General features: G+C 43.3%; 1 protein-coding gene across 18 annotated transcripts in view; it reads right to left on the bottom strand.

Annotated features, from left to right (window-relative positions):
• The window catches only part of LOC133475049 (potassium channel subfamily T member 1-like), an 80,969-nt gene that overhangs the window by 49,970 nt on the left and 3,424 nt on the right, over window positions 1-27,575 (bottom strand). For 14 of the 18 annotated variants that reach the window (XM_061767370.1, XM_061767362.1, XM_061767363.1 and 11 more), the window contains exons 2-3: window positions 24,387-24,435; window positions 23,107-23,277 (exon numbers count right to left, since the gene is read on the bottom strand). In XM_061767370.1, coding sequence (XP_061623354.1) covers window positions 23,107-23,277; window positions 24,387-24,435 — 220 coding nt within the window. Of the gene's footprint in view, window positions 1-1,730; window positions 1,972-23,106; window positions 23,278-24,386; window positions 24,436-27,575 lie in introns of those variants that run through there. The other 4 variants (XM_061767373.1, XM_061767380.1, XM_061767381.1 and 1 more) reach the window with 1 other exon arrangement.

A 27,575-nucleotide genomic window follows, 5' to 3' on the forward strand; every position in this document is an offset into this window, starting at 1 on the left:
CTCTTGTTCCTCTGGCTAGAACACAATGAAAGACGTCTGACCCACGGGTTTAACAACCGTTTTTAAACTGAAAGCTACTTCTTGGGTACTGATTAATGCAAACGGTTTAAACATACATACTTGTGAAATAACACATTTTCTCAAATTACCTTTAATTATATGATATTCATGATAATGATATCCATCTATGTGTAGACACTGATCATGATTTCTCACAATAACCATTAACAAAGATTTAACAAGGTAGGGACATAAATATCAAGATGCAACACTATTTTTATAAATCTCTGCAAGTGTTTACATTTTCAAAGATCACTTCTACAGCATACCTGGGAAATCACAATGTCCCGTCACTTTTAACCTATTTTTTAGAACAGTCACGCAGGCTCCTCGTGGCCCTTGGGGGCTACCTGGTGCCCCCAAGCTCCATGTTGGCCCTGCTCTAAGCGACAGTATGTCATCCAAAACTTACAAGTAAACAGACCTCCTACCAGCCGCTACTAAGCAAAACTTTCTGTGACTGATTTACCGCAATCACTAAAGTCACAGCACACCAAAACCACAACGTCTCTTTGACACAAAATGTCACATACATCTCTTGCATAAGCAATGCCAGTTCTGTTACAGGTTGACAATAAAGGAAGCTAAGTGAGAGACACGTTTACTCTGTTTGTCGGTCTGGCCCCTGGGACTAAAGTTGTACACCTGTGCCTTAGGGTAAACATTGGCAGATGCAACATACTGATGAAAGGGCCATAGCCAATGGTGCTTATTGTTGGTGCAAATGAACCAGGACAACTGCGATTGACTAGCAACCAGTCCAGGGTGTACCCCGCCTCTCACCCAAAGTCAGCTGGCATAGGCTCCAGCCCATCCGTGACCCTAAATAGGACAAGCGCGATAGAAAATGGATAACTCGATGGATGAAACAGAACTAAGGTATTCATAATATTAGGGTTAAGTCAGTGAATCATTGCAGCACGTATGCCTGCATATATAATGAGACAACAGCATTGAACTCAGTTCTATTAAACAGTAAATGCGATGCTGCAAATATTCCCGACTCCCCACTGCAGCACCGGGATTGTGAAGCGCTCTCTGAAACACAGCCAAACCAAAACAAAAAAACAAAACAAAAAGCACATTTGTGTTTTGTGCAGCCAAACTCTCTTTAAATAACCTGCAGTGTTTGAGTGCAAAGACGATTGCATCAAGCTATGTTGCATTTTTTTTTGGATAGCTGTCAATCAAATGGTACATGAGTGTCCTCAATCATAAACGGCATTGGTTGGCACGTCACCATAATCCCCCATGGTTTGCATTTGACACTCTATAAATGTAATTGCATTATGGGGGGGAAAGTCACTTGGAGAGTCATTGAATTGTAGTGGGGATGCAGCATCTATGGAATTATGTAACCACTGAAGTCAGCCTTTATATGGGAGCTCTTGTGATGAGAGGTGGAAAAAAAATATAATAAAAAAGAATGACAGCAGGTGCCTTTGGAATCTGTCATGAAATGGTCTCACAGGGAGGCTGTGAGGGCGTTTTAACGAGCCCATGAGCCTCCGGGCGTAACCAACACGCTACCGCACTTGCTTAAGGGGTGGACGGGGAAATACACATTTAACGGTAAATTCAATATCGATCGGCAATTGAAGTTTCGCCGCGGGATATTGACGAGAAAAGACGTAGGCATGTATGCATGTATACTGCTGCAGCTCTTCTACCTTTGGCCGACATCGCTCCCAAACGAGTCCATGCTCCTCAGAGGATTGGACGAGTGCACCCAGGTGGGCTCGGGAGTTTTCCGCACCTCGGTCTTCACGTCTGGGTCGATCTCCGAGGGCGAGGGTGTCAGCTTGGCGCCCGCCATGGTTCGCTAACGAAACGCCCCCCTCCTCTTGCAGGCACGCAGTCGGCTTCCTCGACTCGGTCAGCGCATCTTCGTCTCACTCGACCAGCACGGAGGAGGGCGAGAGGCTACCTCCCTCGACGCATCGGTGGATGTTCTTCGGAGAGAGGCTGTGATGAGCTCCGGCTCGCCTCCTGGTTGTTCTCCATTCCTGATGGAAACGAGCGCAGTCTCCCTGCGTCGTCACGATGTAACGTCAAAGCTCTCTCGGCCAACGAGTCTCTCTAAGCTTACATAACTTGGGAGTTGTTTTCACCTAAGTTTTCATATTATGATTGATGCGCAGCACACATCCAAATTAAGATGTTTAAGATCCCCACGCATAACATCCACCTACAGTAAATCCTCAATTTTACACACTCAAAGCTTGTTGTTGTGCCAGTGTAACCCGGTTAGAAAAATGGTATGGTACATCGAAAGAAAATATTGCAGTATATTCAAGTAAAGAGTTAAATAAGTTTCTAGCTTAATAAATAGAAATTAAGTTAAAGTTCAAATTAATTGAGCAGCAATGAAGTTATGGGTTTTCTTCATATAAAAAGGAGGACTATTGGTTAATGTTATTAAGGTATGCTGAATTTATTTTATTGTGTAAGAATTTATATTGAAATGTATTTTGCTTAATAATCTGTGAAAAGGAAAAAGAAATACCTTTGTTTTGTGAATTTATTGTAACCCGTGTAAATGAACGAATCACATCTGAGGTCAAAGGACAGGAAGAGACGTATGGAGAGGTGGTGGAGTGAGATCGCGAGTGAGAATGACGTTGGAGGTAATGATGGGCACGGCAGTTCTTTTGAGTGCACTGAATCATTCGAATCAATTCATTAAAAAGATTCGTTCAGTTCTTTTTCACAAAATCATTCAAAAATCATTCAAGTGCTTCCTCATTCAGTTAATGATCCATCCCTGAGGTTCACGTTCACTCAACACGTTCACCAAAGGACTATGGGTTGTTGTTGTCATGTATTATAATCTAGGAAAGGCGGGGAGATTAAAAAAAAATAACTTAATTTATCACCAACCTATCTCTCACTTTCAGCAAGCTCTCAAACACCCGGCTTTGGTTGTGAGTCGTTAACATGAGTGCACAGAGCTCAGCTAGCGAACATCCTTCCGCGTCCCCTGACGTCCAGCTAGGCTCTCGCCAGCCGGCGTAACTTTTCTGCATTCCACCGCGGTGGACAGCGTCGCTGACACCAGCCCCCGCCAGCTGGGCTTCCTGCTCACTCACCTTACTGTTATTGTCATCTGATTAGTGGAAAGTGTCTTTGAGTGTCTTGAGAAGCGCGATATGTTTATTGTATTATTATTATTATTATGAAATAAAAAGCTTTAATCATCGCATTAGAGACACAGAGGGAATGATATGTATGTATATGTATATACATTTATTATTAATTTGCATTTATTTTAAATATGTGTGCTTGTTTTCATGTGCTTGACTGACTCAAAAATTAGCCATTAGCTTGAAGCTGCTAGTGAAAGCTATCTCCGCGAGGACATCAAGACTTGCGGTTAAAATCACTCAGGAGTAAGTTCACTGCGTAGTACGGCGTTCCTTGCGCAAACGAATCACTCATCGTACTAGTGCATTGCTCCTTAGCAGGTCACAAACGAAGTTCAACGAACGAATCACTCGTGTCTAATGGATCACAAACGATAAGTTAGACGAACAAATCACCCTTCAGTTTTTCAGTTCCTCAGCACACCAGTTCACTGAACGAATCACTCAGTTCACTTAAGTACCTTCCCTAAATGAATCATCTTCAGTTCTTCAGTTCCTCAGTACACCAGTTCACTGAACGAATTAAGTCCCTCGCCCGCCTGCACGCCACTGTCTGACGCTGGCTTCTCATTGGTCATTCGCCGAAATGAGTGACAACGCTGGCGAATCGCAAATCACATGGCAGTACGTTTAATGAAGTCCCTCCGCTGCCTGCAACGCTGGCTGCTCATTGGTCATTAACCAAAGATTCAGAAGTGAGAAAGAGAACACTTCAGCAGTTCTGTTTCCGCTCCCAGCCGACTCGCTCGACTCACGACGGCGGCCAAGCTAAAGAACGAATAATTACATGATCTGATTCAGTTCAGTTTGTTCACTAAAAAGATTCTCTTTTTTGAACGCAAAGTTCGCGAACGTAACAACATGAGTTGGAAGTTTGAGAAAGAACAAAAGAAAGAGCGAGGGAAAAAGTTTTGAAGTGATTTATCTAGGTCTAAATTTTTATAGGACAAAAACCTGACATGAACAGGGATGTGTCGACTTTTTTTATATCCACTCTATAAATGTTTAATTGCCTCATCCTATTATTATACATACTGTACACAACAAATCAATAGATAACGAGTTTTGAAATCCGAAGTCAAAGGAAAGAATTTGTTCAACTATTATTCAATTCAATCAGAATCAGAATCAGAATCATCTTTATTTGCCAAGTATGTCCAAAACACACAAGGAATTTGTCTCCGGTAGTTGGAGCCGCTCTAGTACAACAGACAGTCAATTTACAGAACACTTTGGAGACATAAAGACATTGACATTAAACAATTGTGCAAAAAGATGCAGAGTCCTCTAGCACTTAGAGCAGTTCGAATGACTAATATCGCAATAGTCCGGTGCAATGACCATTGTGCAAAGGGCGCTGAGACTTCAAGGAGTGTATGCGGTTTAAAGTGACGAGTAGTGCGATAATCTGGGACAATGGTTGTGCAAATGTTACGGATACTCCTCAATCAGTGTGCAAATGGAGCAGATGCTACTTTGGCATGAGTGGCCAGTATATGCAAATAGTGCAGCATGGCGAGACAACTACAGCGAGTGGACGAGTAATACATAATTGGCCCCACAGAAATGTGACAACGAACTCAAGTCAAAAAATTGCCAGCTTGTTGTAATGGAATTATAGGTTAGCTGTTTAAGAAGTTGATTGCAAGAGGGAAGAAGCTGTTGGAACGTCTACTAGTTCTAGTTTGCATTGATCGGTAGCGCCTACCTGAGGGAAGGAGCTGGAAGAGCTGGTGACCGGGGTGGGGAGGGTCCGAGAGGATTTTGCACGCCCTTGTCTTAGTTCTGGCAGCGTGCAAGTCCTCAAGGGTGGGTAGGGGGGTACCGACAATCCTTTCAGCAGTTTTGATTGTCCGTTGCAGTCGGAGTTTGTCCTTTTTTGTAACAGCACCAAACCAGACTGTGATGGAAGAACACAGGACTGATTCGATGACCGCTGTGTAGAACTGTCTCAGCAGCTCCGGTGGCAGGCCGTGCTTTCTCAGAAGCCGCAGGAAGTACATCCTCTGCTGGGCCTTTTTGAGGACGGAGTTGATGTTGGTCGTCCACTTCAGGTCCTGGGAGATTGTAATTCCCAGGAACTTGAAGGTCTCGACGGTTGACACAAGGCAGCTGGACAACGTGAGGGGCAGCTGTGGCGAAGGATGCCTCCTGAAGTCCACGATCATCTCTACAATCTTGAGCGTGTTCAGCTCCAGGTTGTGTCGGCCGCACCACAGCTCCAGCCGCTCCGCTTCCTGTCGATATGCAGACTCGTCACCGTCCTTGATGAGGCAGATGACAGTGGTATCATCTGCAAACTTCAGGAGTTTGACAGTCGGGTTCGCTGAGGTGCAGTCGTTCGTGTAGAGAGAGAAGAGCAGCGGAGAGAGGACACAACCTTGGGGCGCCCCAGTGCTGATGCTGCGTGTGGATGAGGTGGCCTCCCCCAGCCTGACCTGCTGTGTCCTGCCCGTCAGAAAGCTGTAAATCCACTGGCAGATGGCAGGTGAGACGCTGAGCTGGAGAAGCTTGGATGAAAGGAGTTCAGGGATGATGGTGTTGAACGCTGAGCTGAAGTCCACGAACAGGATCCTCGCGTAGGTCCCTGCACTGTCGAGGTGTTCTAGGATGAAGTGCAGTCCCATGTTGACTGCATCATCCGCAGATCTGTTCGCTTGGTAGGCAAACTGCAGGGGGTCCAGCAGGGGACCTGTGACACTCTTGAGGTGGTCCAGCACGAGACGATCAAAGGACTTCATGACCACAGATGTCAAAGCGACAGGCCTGTAGTCATTCAGACCCGAGATTGCAGGTTTCTTGGGGACTGGAATGATGGTGGACCGTTTGAAACAGGATGGAACTTCGCACATTTCCAGAGATCTGTTGAAGATCTGAGTGAAGACTGGAGCGAGCTGGTCCGCGCAGACTTTGAGGCAGGATGGGGACACGTGGTCCGGGCCTGCCGCTTTGTTAATCTTTTGTTGTTTGAAGATGCGTCTCACATCCTGTTCATGGATGGTTAACGCAGAGGTCAGAAGTGTGATTGTGGTCGCGGGTGCGGCCGGGTGGGTGTGTGGTGTGAAACTGTCTTTTTCAAATCTGCAGTAGAAGGTATTCAAGTCGTTGGCTAGTGTGCTATTGTTCTCAGCTTGGGGGGATCGTCGCTTGTAATTAGTCAGCGATTGGAATGCATGCCAGACTGATTTAGAGTTGTTTGCGCTAAACTTATTTTCCAACTTTTCTGTATAGATCCTCTTTGCAATGTTAATTTCTTTAGTCAGCTGGTTTCTAGCTCGATTATACAGGGCCCTGTCCCCGCTCTGATATGCGTCCTCCTTAGCTTTGCGAAGCTGCTTAAGTTTAGCAGTGAACCACGGCTTATTGTTGTTGAATGTGCGAAATGATTTTGTTGGTACACAGACCTCTTCACAGAAACTGATATAGGATGTCACAGTGTCCGTATATTCATCTAGGCTGCCAGCTGAATTTTCAAAGACACTCCAGTCTGTGCAGTCTAAACAGCTTTGAAGTTCCATCTTGGCTTCATTTGTCCACTTTTTGACTGTTTTCACTGTAGGCTTCGCACATTTAAGTTCTTGCCTGTACGTCGGTATTAAGTGAATTAAGCAGTGATCAGACGAGCCCAGGGCTGCACGAGGCATAGCACGGTATGCGTTTTTTACCGTAGTGTAGCAGTGGTCTAAAGTATTATTTTCCCTGGTCGGACAGTCGATGTGCTGCTTGTATTTAGGGAGCTCGTGGTTGAGTTTAGCTTTGTTAAAGTCCCCAAGAATAATGAGGGGTGAGTCGGGGTGTTTATTTTCAATTTCGTTGACTTGATCGGCGAGCGTTAGCAATGCGGCGTTCGTGTTAGCTTGAGGCGTTATATAGACTCCAGCCAGTATGAATGATGCGAACTCACGTGGCGAGTAGAATGGTTTACAGTTTAAGAATAGCGACTCCAAATGCGGGCTGCAGTGTGTGCTGAGCACCGTGACGTCCGTACACGATTTTTCGTTGATATAGAGGCATATCCCGCCGCCCTTTGTTTTCCCCGATGATTCCATGTCGCGGTCCACTCGATGAATGTGGAAGTCGGGGAGCATGACGCTGCCATCGGGTACAGCGTCGCAAAGCCAGGTCTCCGTGAAGCACATGGCCGCGGAACGTCCGAAGTCTTTCCTGGTCTTTAACAGAAGATGAAGCTCGTCCATTTTGTTGGGTAGGGAGCGTACATTCGCGAGGTGGATCGACGGGAACGCCAATCTGTGTCCTCTCTTGCGGAGTTTCACCTGAATGCCGGCTCGCTTCCCTCTGTGGCGCCGCTTCCGTCTGCATGCGCCGAAAACCGCGGACGCCGCTCCGGTGAGTAACTCGGGGAAAAAACTGAGCGGATATTCTAAAGTTGGTGACAGAAAGTCCGGAGTAGACTCCTTGATGGTTAGCAGGTCTCCCCTTGTGTAAGTGAGTCGTGTAAGAGAGACATTTAGTGGCGTGATGGGGAACTGCAGATAGAGAGGCACTCAAGTGTGTCTGATTAAAAAGACACTGTTCAAAAGACATTAATGCATTCTACAGCTAATGACACAGGTGGCAGTAGAGCCTGCGTTTTTGCACTACAAAGGCAATAAGAGGAAACTGTCTTAATGAAGCACCACATAAAAAGATCCACACTGAAAATGCTTGTTAGAGTCAGTGAACAATTAATTCAGAAACAATCGCAAAATGTATCAGGGAATCTTAAGTGCAGTTTGCAGGCACTGGTGAATACACCGTGCAATGCTTGATGCAAAACGTAGAGGAAATGTTACATTGTACGATTTAACAACACACACAATGTGACACAAGTCGATGAATGAAGGGACACAAGATATTTGTGCCACTGTGCTCACATTTCAACTTGTCACACTTATTGAGGGATGGCATAGGGGCCTTGACATCATATTGTATTTACGTAAACAGGTTACACACATAGGGTTGCAAAACTGGCGTTTTCAAGTTGGAAATGTTCCACAGGAATTAACATGAATTTATGGTAATTCACTGGAATTTACAGGTATTAACCAGGAATTTACTAAATTTACAGTTGGCTCTTAATAAGAAACCTTAAAATAGTTGGGGAAAATATCCATCTGTCCATTTTCTATACCACAGCTGACTTTGGGTGAGGGTGCACCTTGGACCGGTCACTAGCCAATCACAGCGCACATATAGTCAAACAAGCATTCTCACTCAATAAAGCTAATCTACATGTTAACCATCGGGGAGTAAAATACAAACTCCAAATAGGAGCCCGGATTCAAACCCCTAACCCAGATGTGCTAACCACTTCTGCCAGGGAAAGATATATTTTAGCATAATTCTAGCTAAAACAAACAACCAGATTTTCTGGGCGGTGCTAAAACAGCCACGTGACATCACGGGACTGGGGCGTATATTTTCCCACGCAAGTTCCCTACCTCACTACATAATAAAAGTGACGTCATGTTGTTTTGCTGCGCTCAGTTGTGAGTTAGCGGTGCTTAGCTTCCATAACAAGGCCCATTTACCACTCCGGCTAGCAGTTAGCATGCTAACTGCTAGCTAACGACACCCCAAAAATGCGTCTTCGTTGGATGCCCCAATTTACAGAACAGCTCGGTGACCTTTTTTTTAAGCTCCCCAATAATAAATAAATAAATCGATCAATTGACTTTTTAAAGACACACATAGATGGCGAGGTGAAGATCAAACACCACCTGCCAACTTTGCAGTGCACATTTTATGACGGATAGTTTTGTAAATTTTCACCAGAGACAACATAGCTGCTTAGTGGTACTTTTAAGTCATTCAGCATTTACAATTGCAAATCCTTATGTGCAGTCAATACATAGTTTGGGCGAGCCACAGACTTTCTGATTGTGAAGTGAAACGGAATGATAGCCGATTAGGAAGCTCACTGAAGCTCACGCTGTTGTGGCTGCTTGTGTCAAGTGTTTGCATAATGTCTCACAATTCCATCCATCCATCCATCCATTTTCTGAGCCACTTCTCCTCACTAGGGTCGCGGGCATGGTGGAGCCTATCCCAGCCATCATCGGGCAGGAGGTGGGGTACACCCTGAACTGGTTGCCAGCCAATCGCAGGGCACATACAAACAAACAACCATTCGCACTCACATTCACACCTACGGGCAATTTAGAGTTGTCAATTAACCGACCATGCATGTTTTTGGGATGTGGGAGGAAACCCCCGCAGGCACGGGGATAACATGCAAACTCACCACGCCGGGGCCGGGGATTGAACCCCGGTCCTCAGAACTGGTCTCACAATTCATTCACTAAAAAAAATAAAAAATAGAAAAAGGAAAAGAGTTTGCAACTGCAATGTAGTTACCAAACAAGCTAGCAGTCAGTGTTAGCGTCTTCTATTTCTTCTTTTTATTTTCTGGCATTCTGGATGCCCTGTGGCACCATGCAAGTCAGTCTTGTAACTATGACAGACCTCTGGTTTGGAGGAGACTCGCAATTGACGGTGGAGATATCGGTACGTGTGTGGTGCACTTCAGCGCAGAAACTATAAGAGTATCAAGAAATTATGATTTGATTTCTTTTTCTCCGTCATGGTGGAGTCTCTCACATTTTAAGAATTGGTTAGGAATTTAGTATGTGTGTAATCCACTTAAGAGAACAAAACTATCCACTGCATTGTACACATTATTATTCAGCTAGTTTATTTAGAAGCAGCATGTCTCCCTTGATAAAGCTGGAATGGGGCAAATAACACGATCAGGGCTCCCCGCAAAGCTCCGCATTCATGCTGAAGCTACATGCACCGTGCAGCAGATGGACACTGAGAGCTGCGGTGTTGCATCTTCTGTCAAAACATATTAAGGCAGCAAGCTGGCGCTGCTTTAGGCAAGCAGCAGAAGTCTCCCCAGTGCCACTGGCTACAGCTTGCACACGACAGACAACTCCCTTCCACAGCGTGCACATGCGACTCGACTGCTGTTTCGCTATTACCCGTTCTGTTAAAAAAAAAAAGGTCCCGCTAGCCAATTATTGCTAGCCAATTAGTGGTTGCAACCTTATGTTCTCTTCTGAAATGGAAAACGCTGGAAGGAATGTTCACTATAGGTTCCTCAACCATCATCCAAAATAAATACACAATTGAGACCAGAGTTCCCAAGTGCATGTGAGTTTTCATCTGTGTCCCCCCCAAAAACTCCTGAGCTTCATGCTTGACATGCTTGCTCATACCTGGTAGAGTACATTTACTAAAAACATAAAAACAAAGAAGAACCTAAATGTGTCTTAAGTCCCTTTTACATTCCCAATTCATCCCCCTTTTTTTCGAATCACTGCTCTCTCCAAGGGCAGCACGGTGAAGTGGTGGGTCATATGTTTAAACCTTTCTGTACGCTGTTTGCATGTTCTCACCACATTTGCGTATCTATCTTATCTATCTAGTAGCTAGCTAACTAGCTTACAAGCTCGCTGGATCTTGAGTGTAAATCAAAGGCAGCTAATCACTGGACCTTCAGCTGTGCCTCTGACACTGCAATTTTTTAGGATCTCTGTGTAATTTGGCTACTTCCAAATATTAGTTGGGACAGATGAACCCAAATTAGCTGGTGTCATATTGAACCGGTTTTATAGTAGTTCAAAGCAATAGGTGCACCTCCCCTTGGGCCAGAGGAAGCAGCAGCTAGCTAGAGATAAATTAAGAGAATTTTCTTAAGGCCAACCAATATCAGTGAAAAGTTAAAAAAGTTGATTTTCATTTCCCATGGTGAGAGAAGTCTGCAGAGCAAAAGAGCTCCAGAAAAATAGTTTTATTGAGGGCAGATTTAAAAAATTATCATATGTTGAGACAGTAAGCACACATTCCACTACAGATTATAATAGTGACAGACCATAAGATGATTCCATTTGAGATAATTATCTGTCATGAGTTTCTAAATTGTTGCTTATTTTAGAAGGGTTGTTTTGAAATTTGCTTGAATTAAATGGGTTGCCTGAGATTCACTGTCGCACGGTTTTGTTTTACTTTAAAATCTAAATACATTTATGGTGTAACGGACAAAAGAAGATTTATTAATTATAGACTATTTTCCTGATTATTTTTTCTTGGCAAAACGATGATTGAAAATGTGCAGATTTTAACCAGCATTACCAAACGCACACACATGCTACAATGCAGCTTCACTCTTCAACATTAGTCTCATACCCGTTATTCCTGCGTAATCCTCCAAGTGACGCTACGCTCAAACAACACTGGAAGCCCCCCTCCCCCCATGGCCTCATTCAAATGCCTGCATCATCACAGCTGCTTATCAAAATGTAAGAAGAACCCAACACCCCCGATGCTAATTAGGCAGGCTAGACAAAGCATGGAGGCTTGAGAATGAACACAGGAGGGGTACTCTGAGCATCCATCTAATCATTGTCGCTGTAGCCTACCTTTAATTGTCTGCCCTGTTTGAGTCCTGTGTGTGTAGTCACAATAATGTTCCAGATAATTTCCAGCAATAAAAGTGCTGTAAGAGAGCTGATGGATTCAGAGTATGGCTGAGTTTAAGGAAGTTGTGTCACATACACTAATAGCTGGATGTAAGACGGGATTGATCCTTGTTGTAATGCCTCACTCTTCTCACTATATTCCGACATTTTGTGATTACACGTAGCCCCATGAAATGTGATAAAACACTGTGAAAATGTTTGGTGCTTGTACTTTGCCATGCCAATAACAATAATCAACGAGCTTGAGAGCACATCACAGACAAACAGCCTCTCTCAAGTCGAGTGGCCCCCAAGTGTCGCCCACCCACTTGGTGCCGATGCTGGTGACTAATGCCATCAGCGGTCCAAAGTGCAAACTCGGTTAAGCGGAACTGTGCATGTCCCTGAGAAAAACACTCGGCCTGTCAAACACGTCAGAAGATGATTTTGGGAAACTCTATCAACACGAGATGAGGAAATGTGTCATTTGAGTGCAGGTCCATTCTAAAGAAACCAAAGATTATTTTAACAAGTTTCTGCAGACTGGTTACAAACAGTACATGATGTTCGGCTAGCATGCTTCATTCAATGGCAAATGTGACTGATCTCTCTTGCCTTTCATTTGGTCTTGCATTTTCTGTTTTTCTCTTCGTTTTTAAAATTGTTTTTTTTTATTAGGCTATTTATGACTTCTGAAACTCGCTCAGGTGAAACCATCTAGGGGTCAATCCCCAAAGCTCATTGCTGCCATGACCAAGCAAAACCCAGAGGTATTATTTCCATTGTTTGGCTCTGTGCGACAGGTAGCTGGCATGGGTTTCACATTCTATGATTTCCTGGTATAATGAGATACTGTAAATGTTAAGGAAAATGAGAGCGAAACTGTAGATGTCAGAATCCGCTCGAGTGTGACGCAAAACACCAGAAGACAACTTGATCCGACATTAAAGTAATCCTGTGCCCACTCAGTGATGCTATAACCTTCCATAAATTGAATAAAGTGTGTTTGGCTCATTTGGACCTCATCCCACACCATACACTTGACCGGTGATGTCCTTTCGCAAGTGTACGCAGTATGGCGTGTTCTTTCGGGATACAGCAGCCAATCATAGTGCAGCGGCGCATGTCCTGGAGCCAGTAATATTGGGATAACGCGTACGCGGAAGACATGCCCGGACTTCCTCGACACTGTCAGTAACCATGTACCGGCCGCCTTAGAAAAGTGAAATATGACCTGTAAGTAATATTAATAATCAACCGAGAACAATATGGCCTTTGCAAAGAAGCGTAAGGTGGACCAGGAGAACCGTCAGTTCAAGTGGCAATGGACAGACCAGTTTTGTTTCATATTACCGGAACACGCCAATGCAAAACCGACATGTTTAATCTGCACACAGACTGTTGCTGTCTGCAAAGCTGAAAATCTAAAGTGGCACTTTAACACCACGCATGCTACAAGCTTTAATGCCAATTACCCAACAAAATCGGATCAGCGTAAAAAGAAAATAGCAAGAATGTTGACGGCATATAAGCAGTCTGTTTCTACTTTAAACAGATCTACATCAGCACAAGAGAGCGCAAAAGCCGCATCACTGCAAGTTTCATGGACCTTTACGAAAGCTAAGAAGCCATTTGCTGATGCCGAGTTCATTAAAAAGTGTGCAATTGAAATGGTAGGGGAAGTTTTAAAGTCATGATCAGAAAAAGAAGAAAGAAGCTGTGGAGCTGTTAAAGCAGGTGCCACTGTCGACTAACACAGCAACAAGAGGAGTAGAAGATTTAGCAGAGGATTGTTTTTCCTGTCTACTCACCAATTTGAAGAAAGCAGAAGCCATTTCACTTGCCATAGATACATCCTGTGACCGAAGCGATATGGAACAGCTGGCTGTGTTTGCATGATTTTTTTGATCGGAAGACATTTCGGGAAGAGCTGCTTGCTTTGTTTCCTCTACCGGGGTGCACAACCGGCGAAATAGTCTTGAACGAGTTGACGCATTTCTTCGAGAAGAATGGGTTGGATTTGACAAAAATTGTGTCAGTTGTGACGGACGGAGCTCCATCGATGGTGGGACACTTCAAGGCCTTGGTGAGCCAGCTTTTTGCCGTTAACCTGGCACTGCTGATATTTCACTGCATCATACACAAAACACTGCTCTGCGCTAAACTAAGTAGAGAAATGCGACAAGTGATGGATACTGTGACACGAATTGTTAACTTTGTTCGTGAACGCTCCAGTCTGCAACGTCATCTTTTCAGAGCATTACTGGAAGAAATGTCAGCTGAGCACAAGGATCTTTTGCTGAATAACAATGTTCGCTGGTTGAGCAAAGGTTGTGTTGGAGCGGGTGTCTGACCTGCAGGATGAGCTTGCATAATTTTTTTCTCTTCAGATGGAGGTTTTGGACATGGCAAAATCTGATTTGCTCAAAGCACAGCACAAGGATATTGGGGTGAGTGACTCTTGGATCAACATGGTTCCACAATCTCGATTCAAATACACCAGAGCTGTTGCAATGCTCTTACTCACAATGTTCCCGTCCATATATATATATATATATATATATATATATATATATATATATATATATATATATATATATGCGAGTCATCATTTTCTTCAATGAACACTATCAAAAGTCAGGACAGAAACAGACTCTCCAATACGCATGTTGGTCGCAAGTGAACTGGAGCCTAAGGGTTTTATGATGGTGACAGTTTGGACTTTTGAACCTATTTCTAAATATAAATGACTTCAATGGGAAATTTTGTTCTCAAAGACCACCCAATCTATGTTCAATCGGGCCACTGCATTAGATCGTCACTAAACAAGTGCAGCAAATGGGCTGTTTGTAGCTCCACCGGAGATAAAGATTCTCACTACATTACACTACGCAGATGCTCTCCACAGTAGCGAATGTTTCACTGCTGGGTCAACCCTTCTGGACATGACTTTTTGACTCATACGGAAGTATTAAGAGGTGATTTAGTTGCCATTCTGTCTACATCTCTTCTTTCTGTATGCCGTCTCAATGATAGTGAGAAAAAACAACAACCCGGCAAGATTGAACACGGCGAGGAAAAGATTGATGGAGCCAATTTTCCGCCTGCAGTTCTTTGTGGTTTTGTTTTGCCTCTGGATCGACAAGAGGCTCGCTGCTATTTCTGACGGTGGCTGAGACAAGCCCCCTTTCGCTGGCTGACATGCTGAGAAATAAACCCACACACTCTCCAAGGTATAATCATAGCCACACAGGTGCGCGCGTGCACACACACACACACACTAACCTGTCAAAACACACAAAATCACTTGTTCGCAGCTCACAGTCGCAGTCATTACAGTCCTAAAACATTAGAGATAATGACATCTGTGGAGGGAGACACCCCCCTACACCCCTACGTCCACAGCATAACACACATTCAATCTCTCCTCCACTTTGCAGAAGTGGATGAAACAAGGGCTTCCCAACTTGAAACACCCACAATTATGCTCAATTAACGCACTGCACTTTCACTGTAGGACTCCACTTGATTTCATATTTACAATATCCTTCATTCTCTGGCATCACAGTTCATCTCCTGGCTGCTATTTTAGCACCTATTTCATTAAGCCCCCACACTCATCACTAGATTTCCCCCCACCCCTTCCTCAGATTAGGCGACTGCTGAAAGGTTGCGTTTCGTGGGTGTGCTGGGCATCAAGCCGATGACTGTATAGACATCCGTGACAAGCTGACTTATATATATATATATATATATATATAAAGAGCAGTCTGAAACTTTTTTCATGAGTCAACCTAATGATTATGAATGAATATTTGACAAAGTGACTTAATACACGAAAAAAAAGGGAACACATAATCGTTCTATAATTAATAATAATTATTTTTAAGAACCCAGTAATTTGATTTCAAGGAATCATTTGTTTGCTTGCCTTCCCATTGCGCTTATCGGTAAAACAACAACACTTGCTTTATCTATTACGACATTTTTGTGCCTCACTCTCCAGGCATGACCAATCAACCCATGCTTCACCCAACTGTTACATGTAAAAGTGGGGGTTGGATTGATCATAAATCCATTTTAAATCTTGCCTGGAGAGTGTGGCGCGGGGATGACGTGCTAGGGCTGTGTTAGCGTTTCGAATCCTGTTACACTAAAGAGTCGGTTACAGCACTGCTAGAGAAGCATGGATTAACAACATTGAATATTACATGACATTTCAATGTACACAACAACACTGCATATTTCTTGAAAACTGGATGTGAACCCAGATATTGTATTTTTTCCACTGGATATTTGTGTTTCATTGTATTTTCATCTCTTATCCATTTAATATTTTTCCTTTATAAAGTGTGTTTTATAAATAAATGGAGAACAGATCAGAGCAAATTGCTATTCATTTCTAGACTTTACACCGATCTGATAATTAGCATTTTATGCTGATCGGCTTTAATGTCACAATTCACACAAGTCTTTTGCGGAGCCGATCAATGACGTCATTGATCGGCTCCGCAAAAGACATTTACTCCACGTCGCCGTCGTGTACAGTATATTCAAATCCAAAAGCTAGTTTATTTTTAGCCTTGACGCATGTCTTTTGACGTAGTACTATAAATATCTGACCACCAATAAAGTTATTTAAAAAAAACATGATGGCAGTGTGGGACAGACAACACGTAATGCTCGGATCAGACTACAAGACAAACTTGGTCTTTCACGATTGCACTATTTCAGACTGCAGCAATAAAATCTTGCATTCCGATACCACTGCATCCCGTTTTATACGATCACTGGGCTTCATCTTGTTAACTCAAACGCGACCGGATACACTCGTTACCATGGCGAGGACAACAATAATGGATCGCACTGTGTGTTTATAAGAACAAAATGGGGAAAAACATATGTTGGGTGGTCACCGGTGCTCGGGAGAGGATATTTGTTTAAGGCTTGCTCGAGGTATGTTCATGTACTTTTAATACGATACGGCTCGGAAGCAAGCAACAAAACGTTATGTAGCCTCGCAAGTTATCTAACCTAACATGCATGTTTTTAAAATGTGGGAGGAAGCTGGAGAAAACCTATTCAAGTGAGGGGAGAACAAGCAAAGTCCACACAGGAAGGCTGGAGTAGAGATTCAAACCCTAAACTTCACTTTGAGGTAGACATGCTAACCACCAGTCCAACGGGCTGCTCTATTCACATACTGTACGGCTATACGCATTTCTTACAAACAGCTGTCTTAGACATTTTCCTGATATCACCTTCTGCTGAACACGTAACAGAATGCATTGCATGACTAAAACTGCCTCTTAGCTGGACACTTACCTATAAAGGAATTTTAAGTAAATTATCTTTACTGCTAGTCACTGACGGTGTAGTGGTACACTCGCCAGACTTTGGTGCGGGCAGCGTGGGTTCACTTCCCACTCAGTGACGGTATGAATATGAGTGTGCATGGTTGTCCGTGTCTATATGTGCCCTGTGACTGACTGGCGACCAGTTCAGGGTGTAGTCTGCCTTTCGCCCGAAGTCAGCTGGGATATGCTCCAGCGCCCCGCAACCCTAACCAGGATAAGCGGTGTTGAAAATGGAATGCTGGATGGATCTTTACTGCTTCAGTACTTCAATCTACGGCTGTTGATTGTTACAGCCCGCTGTATGACAAATGTAAGCAAGCAGACGCTAAAGGCCATCAAGACAGCGAGGGGAGGGGTTGTGCAGCTCCCTCTGTGGGCTAATTTGTTTTCAGTCTTTTCACTCGATGAGGCTTCAGCATAGGAAATAATCAAAGCATGAGGATGAGCCAGATCAACGAATGGCATGTCCCCAAAGCCCAGTGACATCATCTGCTTCTACTTTGTAATTAGGAATTACAGGACAGCGCCAGGCTGCGCCATCAATAACGGCGTCTACCACTACTCTAACATCTTCATTTTCATCAGCATTTCACAATGTGGAATGTGCATTACACATTGCAATGTGCAGAGGGAGAGAGCGTGTGGGTGCATTACAGAATGTTATTTGTGTTTGAAACATTACACCTGCGATGTGTATGCATACACATTACTTAGGGATGGCGTTACACCGGTGCTAGGGGGTACTATAGCCCCATCAGAAAGCACCAGTTAAGCCCCTCTAGCATTTTTTAATACTATTGTTATGTATACATTTAAATTAAAATGAAACATTTTAAAAAGCTCACAAGTAGCCAAGTCTGTTCCAATCCAATTCCCGGTTGCGTGTTTGTGCTGCGCCTGTAACACCTGTGCATGAGGGGCGGGGGGAGTCTTTCATTTACTCCTGTGTAAGGTTAAGGCTAGCTAACCTACTGTCCGTTGCAGCAATGGATTGTTTTGTGATAAAGAAAAACACTTTTTTTTTTTCGAAAAATTAAAATAAAAGTGCAGGTAGAAAATAAAAAAGGAAAAGCCAGGCTCCCAGGGGGGACAGAAGAGTAAGAATTAAAAAAAAAAAAAAGAGCCAGGTCCTGAAGGAGCACCAGAGCAGTCCATCGCTGTTAGCTGCTCTACAGCTCACATTACTTTCACTTCTGACACAGATGACTGGCCCTCTGATTTAAGCCAGTCACCCATTGATGAACCAAGGCGGCCTCTTCTTTGGCGTTATCCAGCCACGAAAGTTGGACAGCAGGATCGCTACTCAATCATAGATGGTATGAGGATTACATATGGCTGGAATATTCTGTTATAAATTAACTGAAGTCATGAAAATCTATTACTTTCTCAGACCCCCCTCACCCCCTTAGCACTGGGAAAGAAATGGCTGGACTGTGAGTTTTTGAGTCGCCAGCCCCAAATCAGTACTTGATGAGAAACACTGACGACTCAATAGTATTGTATTTTCACGACCATAAGGCACACTTAAAAGTCTTAAATTTTCTCCAAAATGGATAGGGCGCCTTATAATGCGGCGCACCTTATGTCTGCACCGAGTTCCAAAATCTGTAAATGTTGTTGTGTGACCTTAATGAGCGCTCCGCTTGACTGACTGGGAGCATTTCCTGCCGACACGCTGCTTATATAGAGGAAGGCGGACGTGACTGAGGACAGCATGCGGACGTAAAGGGGGAAGGGTTGCCCGTGAAAGAGGAGCCTAAAGACACGCCCCCAGTAGGTATATAGTTCCGGTATGTGCATCGGTTTGGCTATGGACCCCCGAAAATGGCACCTACGAAGAGACATGCTTACGAAGCACAGTTTAAACTGCAAGCTATTAGTTACGCGGAGGAACATGGGAATCGAGCAGCCGCAGCCGCGAGAGAATTCAAGATCAACGAATCCATGGTTCGGAAGTGAAGGAAGCAGGAAAACAAGCTTCGCCAAGTCAAGAAGAAAAAAAAGAAAAACAAAACACGGAAACAAGGCGAGGTGGCCCGAGTTGGAAGACCAACTCGAGCAATGGATTAATGAGCAAAGAACAGCCGGGAGAAGCGTCTCTACAGTCACCATTCGACTGAGTGCAATAACTCGGAGCTTGCCATCATTCCGGGAGGCTTGACGAACCACCGGACATCCGTGTAACCAGGGCGTTCAAAGGGAAGTTGCGAAGTGGGAGTCTTGGATGACTGATGGCAAACACAGCTTTACTAAGACTAGGAGGCAGCACCGGGCGAGTTACGCCACAATTTGTGAATGGATTGTGGATGCTTGGGCTAACGTGTCTGCTTGCACTGTTGTTCGAGCTTTCGTAAAAGCCGGCATCATTTCTGAGGAGCCGCACGGCAACGAGACTGACTCCGACAATGACGAGCGGGAACCTGGCGTGTTTGATGGAGAACTTGCCCAGCTGTTCATTTTGGATACAGAAGATGAGGACTTTGATGGATTTGTGGATGAGGATTGATCAAAAAATAACGTGACTGCATTGTTAAATACTTCAATAAAGTACAACCGAACTCAGTTTTGCTCCCGCTGCCTTTTTAAAAACATTGTTTTAGCGTGCATGCATGCTGCCGTATGTTTTAAACCAGCGTATGTTTTACCATGCCTGCGCCCAATAATACGGTGCGCCTTATGCATGTGTTAAATACAGAAATAGACCCCGTAACCGAGACTGCGCCTTTTAATACGGTCCGCCTTATGGTCATGAAAATACGGTAACTATTGTGGGTTTTCAAGTCACCAGCCACAAATCAGTACTTGATGAGAAACACTGATAAGTCAAAAGTAACTATTGCTGGTTAGAAAAAGTAACTAATCTGATTAATCTCCTCAGGAGAGCAACATGCTATTTTGCTCGTTACTCAAAATGGCGGAATTTTGCATTATTACTTACATACTTACAATATATGTACAGCAAGTTGTAAACACACACAAATATTAAAGGCATTCACATTCCTAAATAGCTTTTGTATAAGAATCAGCAAGTCCTATGGCACAAATGTGGAAAAGATGCATAGAATCATAAAATGAGTCTATTGCCCTTCTCTGCTTTATTTCCGTTTGGTGAAGAACTTTATCCCAGCAGTCTGGATTAAAAAAAAGCAGTTTCATGAATAAAAGAAAACACTCCAGTCCAATACATCCTGGGACTCCTAGGGAAAATGCAGCAAATAGCGTGTTCATGTGGGGGGTAAAATATTGGACTGCTACTTTAAATGTTATGTGCAGACAAAAGAATTCCCCTTGATGTAAATCTCAGTGACAACAGTGCACAGCAAGGAGCTTCTGAAACCGACTGCGAGCGCAACCGGAACCGACAGAGCAGAGTCCAAGCAGAACGGTGAATGATGGTGACAAAGCAGAACGTCTTATTTACAGTCATGTCGCACGAGACTCGTCACCCACGTCAACTCTTGATAAGAGGCAGCGGGAATAATCTTCCCGGTCACACAGGCAATGGCCCAATAAGCTAATTGCGAAGCACAATAGTCGTCCAAACGATGGTATTGATTTATTTCTGAGATATTGCTGCAACCACAGGCAACCGGAGGCCTGAGGTGGGGAAGATAACATAGGCAATGCGCTGCATGTTGGATATAGTGATTCAATTATAAATCTCCCTGGTTGCTCTAGAAAGGTGATGCATAGTGATGCAACACTGCTACATTACCCAACCTCTCACATAATTGTGTGACAGGGCATTAAGAAAATGTGAGCTCAACATTTGCTGAGTTTCTCAGTGGCTCCGTATTCCAAATATATTGTTAACCTAATAGCATAATTGCCAAAGTCATTTTTTGAAAATTTTCAGAAAACAAGGAAAAAGAGTCCAGTTGCCTTCATTCAACCTTTGCGGAATACCATGACCTGGATGACCGAGAATTTACTCGACATTTTTTGCAGGCACGTTGGTATTTTTTATTGATATTGTGACAGTAAGTTAAAACTGACTGGCAGTTATGGTATTAGTGTAACATAATGTCATTAAAGATCAAACCAGCAAACCAAACCCAAACTCTGTCTCTTAGTGATGTTATGGGTTGTGCAGTCTTCGAGGCGTGTGTTGAGTAATGAAGGGGCGTGTCCGCGAAGCGCGTATCGAGGCTTGCTTCATTTGGGGGAGGGGCCGGAAATGATGACGTCCGAATTAATAATTAATTACTATCATTTTAGAAACAGTTACGCACACAGAATACGTTCAAACAATATTCTATTATTTCATGTCGACAATATTTTGTCAAACCTTTTATTATGTCATTCATAGTTATTTTCAGGTGCCACAACAACCACCATATTGCAATGCCTCACACATTATGTGGCCTAAGATACAGTTGTCTGTGATTATACACATGGCCAGCAGGTGGTTTCGTGTGCACATGAAGCATCAAGAAATGGACCATTACTCGAACCAATGGCCCAAGTGTTACCATGCTTCATGAATCTTCATCTCACCATCACTACTGTCTCTCCTGTCATAATATTCCCAGTGGAAAGGCCCAACCAGTGAGGAGACTAACGCATTACTCTAAAATTCCACCATTTTGAGTAACAAGCAAAGGAACACATTACTTTCCCCAGGAGAGTAATCAGACTACATCTTCTCATCAGTAATAGTTACTTTTGAGTCATCCGTGTTTCTCATCAAGTACTGATTTGTGACTGGTGACTTGAAAGCCAACAATCCAACCCTTCACAGAATTAATCTGTTCAAAAACACTGCTGATTTCTAAACAGGGGAAGAAAGGGATTGGGAGGTGATTGTTGATTCTACAATTCAGAGTGACGGTGCAGTACCATAAAAGTGCAAAGAAATGCACATTTAAACTATCGCCACACTATTTCTGTTATTTTCCTTTGTAAAAAGTGTATTTGATTGTTGTTACTTATTTATTTACACAAAGAATACAGTTTTACTGACGTGTTAAGTGCGCAATGCATTGTGGGTCATACCGAAGTGCACGGTCATGGAGGTTAAGGACTGTCTCACTGAAGGACTTACAATACTTATCTTAAATAATATTTACAATGAAAAGTGAAAGCTTTCAACTTCATTGTAGTCGGGATTGTGAGCTGGTTTGACGCGCTGCATGGCTGACGTCACGTATGTAAGTCCTTCTCCCACCCGTCAATCACCCAGAGTTATGCTAGTTGAACAGTGGCGTAATCTTGTCACCTTTTCTTGCTCATCGCATCAAAATTCCGTTGGTGGGAGCAATGGTGTGTGTGTGTGTGTGTGTGTGTGTGTGTGTGTTTGTTTGTTTACATTTAGGTACTTAGGTACTATGTTGTCATGTCAAGTCTGCACTAAGTTGCTGATTTAATGTGGCTTCAACTACACTAATATTTAAGTAGTGGATGCACAGGTTAATAGCCACCTTGTGGAAGAACATTAAATTGTTCTGTGTCTCACTATAAGTCGCTGGCATAGATAGAGGAACAAAGACATTATTTGTAGTAAATAACTTTTGGACCAATTAAGTGAAATTGGACACTTTTCTATTGCACACCTAATAATCTCTGATGGCACAATAAAGTGCAGCGGCACACTGGGAATCACTGTCCTAAATCACACACATGGAATAGGCTGCTAGGCAACAGGCTGATATACATGAACTGCATAAGATTAAAGATTCCCCCGATGCTTAAAAAGTTAAAATATTGTGATAATTAACCTCATGGTGGCTTTAGTTTTAATGCTGCTGGCAAAAGCAATGGAAAGCCTACAGTCCATTCGCTCTGCGGCAGCACTGAAATTATCCGGGAAGCTTTATTTCAGCACCACGGAGAGAGCCTCATACGCTCGGCTAGTTCTTTGCACTCCCGGGCCTCCGACAGCATCTGCTGGTCGTCCTCTCAAACCATAAAAATAATTAAATCCTTAGGAGACTCCCAAAAGCACATGCCCCTGCAGCAAGTCCACGACACGGGATAGTAAATGTATTTATGTACAAACAAACAAACACACACACACACACACACAGACACATATAGGAGCTGCAAGAACAAGCATCTCTTACGGTATAAGAGCTTTTACACTACCTGTCATCATTCTGAAATGTCTGGTCACCCAGCAGGAGGTCTCTGAAGCGGTAGCGAGGTGGAAGGGGAGGCACCTCGGTATCCACTTCAGCCATCTTAAGAGTCGATATGTCCAAAATAACTCCAGAGTTGCTGCTGTTGTTCCTCTGCAAGGTCTCGGTAGAGGGCCTGCTGGTTGACCCAAAGAGAGACTCATTAGAATGCTCATGTGCTGCAGAAAAATGTGTTTTCTTTCCACAATACAGCACGGAGATTTTTCAGGGAGAGAATGTTTCATAGTGAATGCAATAGAAAAAGAGAAATTTTATGTCAGGTACAATCTGACAATCTGGCAACAAAAAATTATGGGCGCAAAAAAACGTGATACTCAGGGAGAGGGCTATGATCATCAATCTATGATAAACAGATGATATTTTAACTGTCTGGGAGGAGAAAAAGAAAAGAAAAAAAATTAACGTGTATATGAGTCACCTAAAAAGACAAAAATATTAAGGAAAGTCATACAATTATGAAAATCAAAGTACTAAATTATCGTAATTTTTCAGAGAAGATTTTTTATTTTACTAGATTGTATATTAGGAGAAAAAAGTAAATTTGTATGAAAAAAATGTAATCTAAAATCTAGTAGAACGTTATTTCACCGCAAAAAAATTATAACGTTATTGTATATGAAATAAAGTCAGAATTTTAGGCGCATGAAGATGTCATTTACAAGAAAAAAAATCTATATATCATCCCTAGCCAGAACGTCCAGCTCAGGCCCAGACTGGCAAACATGCACAGCGAGCCTTTCGCTTAGACTAAAATCAGAATCCCTCAGCATTTGCACTCCACCGCAGATGCGCTGTCCATAAAAATAGAGCCCTAAATGTTTCAATGCTTGGAAACTCCCAGTAAGAGCTCAACAAAAAGGACAATTCGTGTCGGGAAAAAAAACAAAACATCAAAATGAAATGAATTTATTCATAATATTGCTTGAATACATTGAACATACAAACAAGGAAGAAAAAACACATGAAACGCTGGTTTCTTCTGTCATGGTTGTAAGATACCGAACAGCAAATATGGAGTCATATACAGACTCTGATGTGATGTACCAAGCCTATTTACATTTGGTACGTGTTGTTATTAAAATTAATGAAATGGACACACTGGAGATTCTAAAGATGCATGGGCACACCAGAATGCATGAATGTATGTAGTACACCTCTAGTGGTGGCCACACAGTGCGTGTTGTTTGTGGTCACATGAATGTGGATGAAGTGCTTCGGTGAAATTACCTGTCACCATGGGAAATCGATGATCGGCGTGGAGGGCTCATGGCTGCCTCTTGTGGACAAATCGCGTGCAAGAAAGAGACATGAGTTCTTTTGAGGAATAATTTACAGACGCTGTAATGCGATTCATTCATGCGTTGTCTGTCTACTTGAGTCAATCCTTGTTGATCTTATTTTACAAATGGCTTTAGATGCCCAGCTGTGTGATTGATGCATCTGGGCACCCTGTTTGGATTCCTCACTGAAGCCCCAACAGTGGGAACAATAGGTTGGGTAGTACATTTCAACCTTGCGTTATGAGTGGTCGCCACAGCACGACGTGGGCAGCTTTGAGTGGGTGTAATAGTACCCGTGGACAGGTGAAGAGGGGTGGGTCGACATTGAGAATGGAATGGGGTAGGTTGCATGCTTCCTTTAGGGGGAACACAATTACAGGATTAAGTCCTGGAAGGATACCAGTGAACTGAGCAGTGACCCTTATACTGTATGTTTTCAAAAGAAATAATAGATGAGCACAACTGGTAATAACTGCTTAATGGAAGGAGCGAGGAGTGCAGATTCAGGGCAGAAGGGAAAATGGAGCAAGGGGGAAAATACGCATGTGAAACTAGCACTGGTTTCTAGATTAATTTAAAAAAGTATAAAATATTGTTAATCAAATATAATTCATTAGAGTTCAAATGGGTATTCTTGTGTTCTGTCCAAAACCGGAAGTTGCCCATTGTGGAACTATCAATTCATCCATCCATTTTCTACAGCACTTGTCCTCATTAGTGTCACAGGTCAGGTGGAGCCTATCCCCACTTACTATCTCCATTTACACCCTGGACTGGTTAACAGTCAATTGCAAGCCATACAATGTCCAGACAAGCAGACATTTAACTTTACATTCACATGTATGGACAATATTTAAAGAATGTGGGAGGAAGACGGAGTACCCCGAGAAATTCTATTCCACGGTACTGTCCATTGGGGGACTAATAAAACCTTAATGTACTCTAGGGTTGCACAAGGAATCCATACATACTTTTCATTTATTTCATTTACATACATTTTCTTTACCACTTATCCTCACTAGGGTCACGGGCTGCTGGAACCTATCCCAGCTATCTCCGGGCAGGAGGCGGGGTACACCCTGAACCGGGCACCAGCCAATCGCAGGGCACATATAAACAAACAACCATTCACACCTACGGGCAATTTAGAGTCTTCAATCAACCTACCACGCATGTTTTGGGATGTGGGAAGAAAACGGAGTTCCCGGAGAAAACCCACGAAGGCACGGGGAGAACATGCAAACTCCACACAGGCGGGGCCGGGATTTGAACCCCGGTCCCCAGAACTGTGAGGCAGACGCGCTAACCAGGCGTCCGCCGTGCCGGATCATCTGCGATTTTTTACATTTAAAATGCGGGCACTGCTGCAGATGAAAAGTGCTTCATTTGTAGCTATGCCCACAGCCTAGTCAGTCAGCCACCAGCGGGCAAACGTATGGTGAAGGCTTTATTAAGGGCCAGCACCGGACTCAGTGGCCAACTTCAAAATTAAAGCTTAACATGCCGTTGATGTCCAATGTAGTAATACATTGCATACAGACTTGTATTTTGAAGTTGGCCCTCTTAACATGTTGGCGGAGAGGTGGCGTGTTACGGTAAGACACTTTGCGGCTGCCTTGACTTCAACATTTCAGCTGGCCTGAAAAAAAACACCAGAAGTAAATAGAGAGGGAAACCACAACCGTCAAGTTCTTTGCAGTTTGTGACCGTGCATGACTGACTAAAGGTCAAGCAGAAGAATGGAGACGTACACGTCCTTGACAATTCACTATATTGACGACGGGGAAAGGCCGAATGTCTTTTATACATAATCTGCATTTGCTTCCATTAAGTTGCCATTTGTGATTGCATTTTGTAAAAACATATTTATTCAGTTAGCCTTTAGTAAAGTAGACTTTTTTTTAGGGTACATTTATTTGTATTATCATCTATCATTTATTCTTATTTAAAGATTCCTTTTGCAATGTAAACCTTTACATATTGTTTGTTGAAAAGTAGTCCAATAAAAATAAAGGTTTTTCCCTAACGTGGAATAATTGTGATTAATCATGATTACAATATTGATCATAATAATCGTGATTACTTATTTTGCCCATAATCGTGCAGCCCTAATATACCCTATCTCCTTCTCTGGAGGGAGTTTCAGAGTCTCCAGAAGTCTCGCAAAACTACATTTATTGCTCAAAAGTTGGTAATTTGGAATACCTGCTCGCTTCGTCACACCTCAGCTCTGCTCGGTCGTCAGGGTAATGAAAGCCATACTAGAAATTTGCAAGAGACAGGACTGCTGCCCCAAGACGGTGTGATTTGAACCAAAGTGTGACAAGTGTGCTGTAATTCTTCATACTTTGTATACTTTGACCAAAGCGAGAGATTTGAACGCTCTTCACAAAACTAGTAGCAGTCTGTGTTTCAGTCATGAAAACTAGTTGAAGAACCCCACACACTGCACCATAGTTCAGTCCCGTTCGACAACGGCGCTCGGTGTGCTGCAGGCCTAAAACCGTACCGTGGCCCACCTCAATCTCTGCTGGTTAATGTGTACCATCCATCCATCCATTTTCTGAGCCGCTTCTCCTCACTAGGGTCACGGGCGTGCTGGAGCCTATCCCAGCTATCATCGGGCAGGAGGTGGGGTACACACTGAACTGGTTGCCAGCCAATCGCAGGGCACATAGAAACAAACAACCATTCGCACTCACAGTCATGCCTACGGGCAATTTAGAGTCTCCAATTAATGCATGTTTTGAGATGTGGGAGGAAACCGGAGTGCCCGGAGAAAACCCACGCAGGCACGGGGAGAACATGCAAACTCCACACAGGCGGGGCCGGGGATTGAAACCGGGTCCTCAGAACTGTGAGGCTGACGCTCTAACCAATCGGCCACCGTGCCGCCAAATGTGTACCAACCATGTATAAATTATTTTGTTTAAATGTATGCAATGTTTGTGGAATTGTTTAAATGTAGGCAATGTTTGCTGACTAGCTAAACAATAAATAAACAAAATAAACAAACGTGACATCATGGTGAATGGTCTATAAATGGGTGCACATAACAATTTCAGAGGATTTGTTGTTTGGTGCTCATTTTTACCCCTACCCACTAACCTCATGGATTAATTTAAAGACTTACACT

Source organism: Phyllopteryx taeniolatus, chromosome 3 (genome assembly GCF_024500385.1).
Source record: "Phyllopteryx taeniolatus isolate TA_2022b chromosome 3, UOR_Ptae_1.2, whole genome shotgun sequence".
NCBI lineage: Eukaryota > Metazoa > Chordata > Actinopteri > Syngnathiformes > Syngnathidae > Phyllopteryx > Phyllopteryx taeniolatus.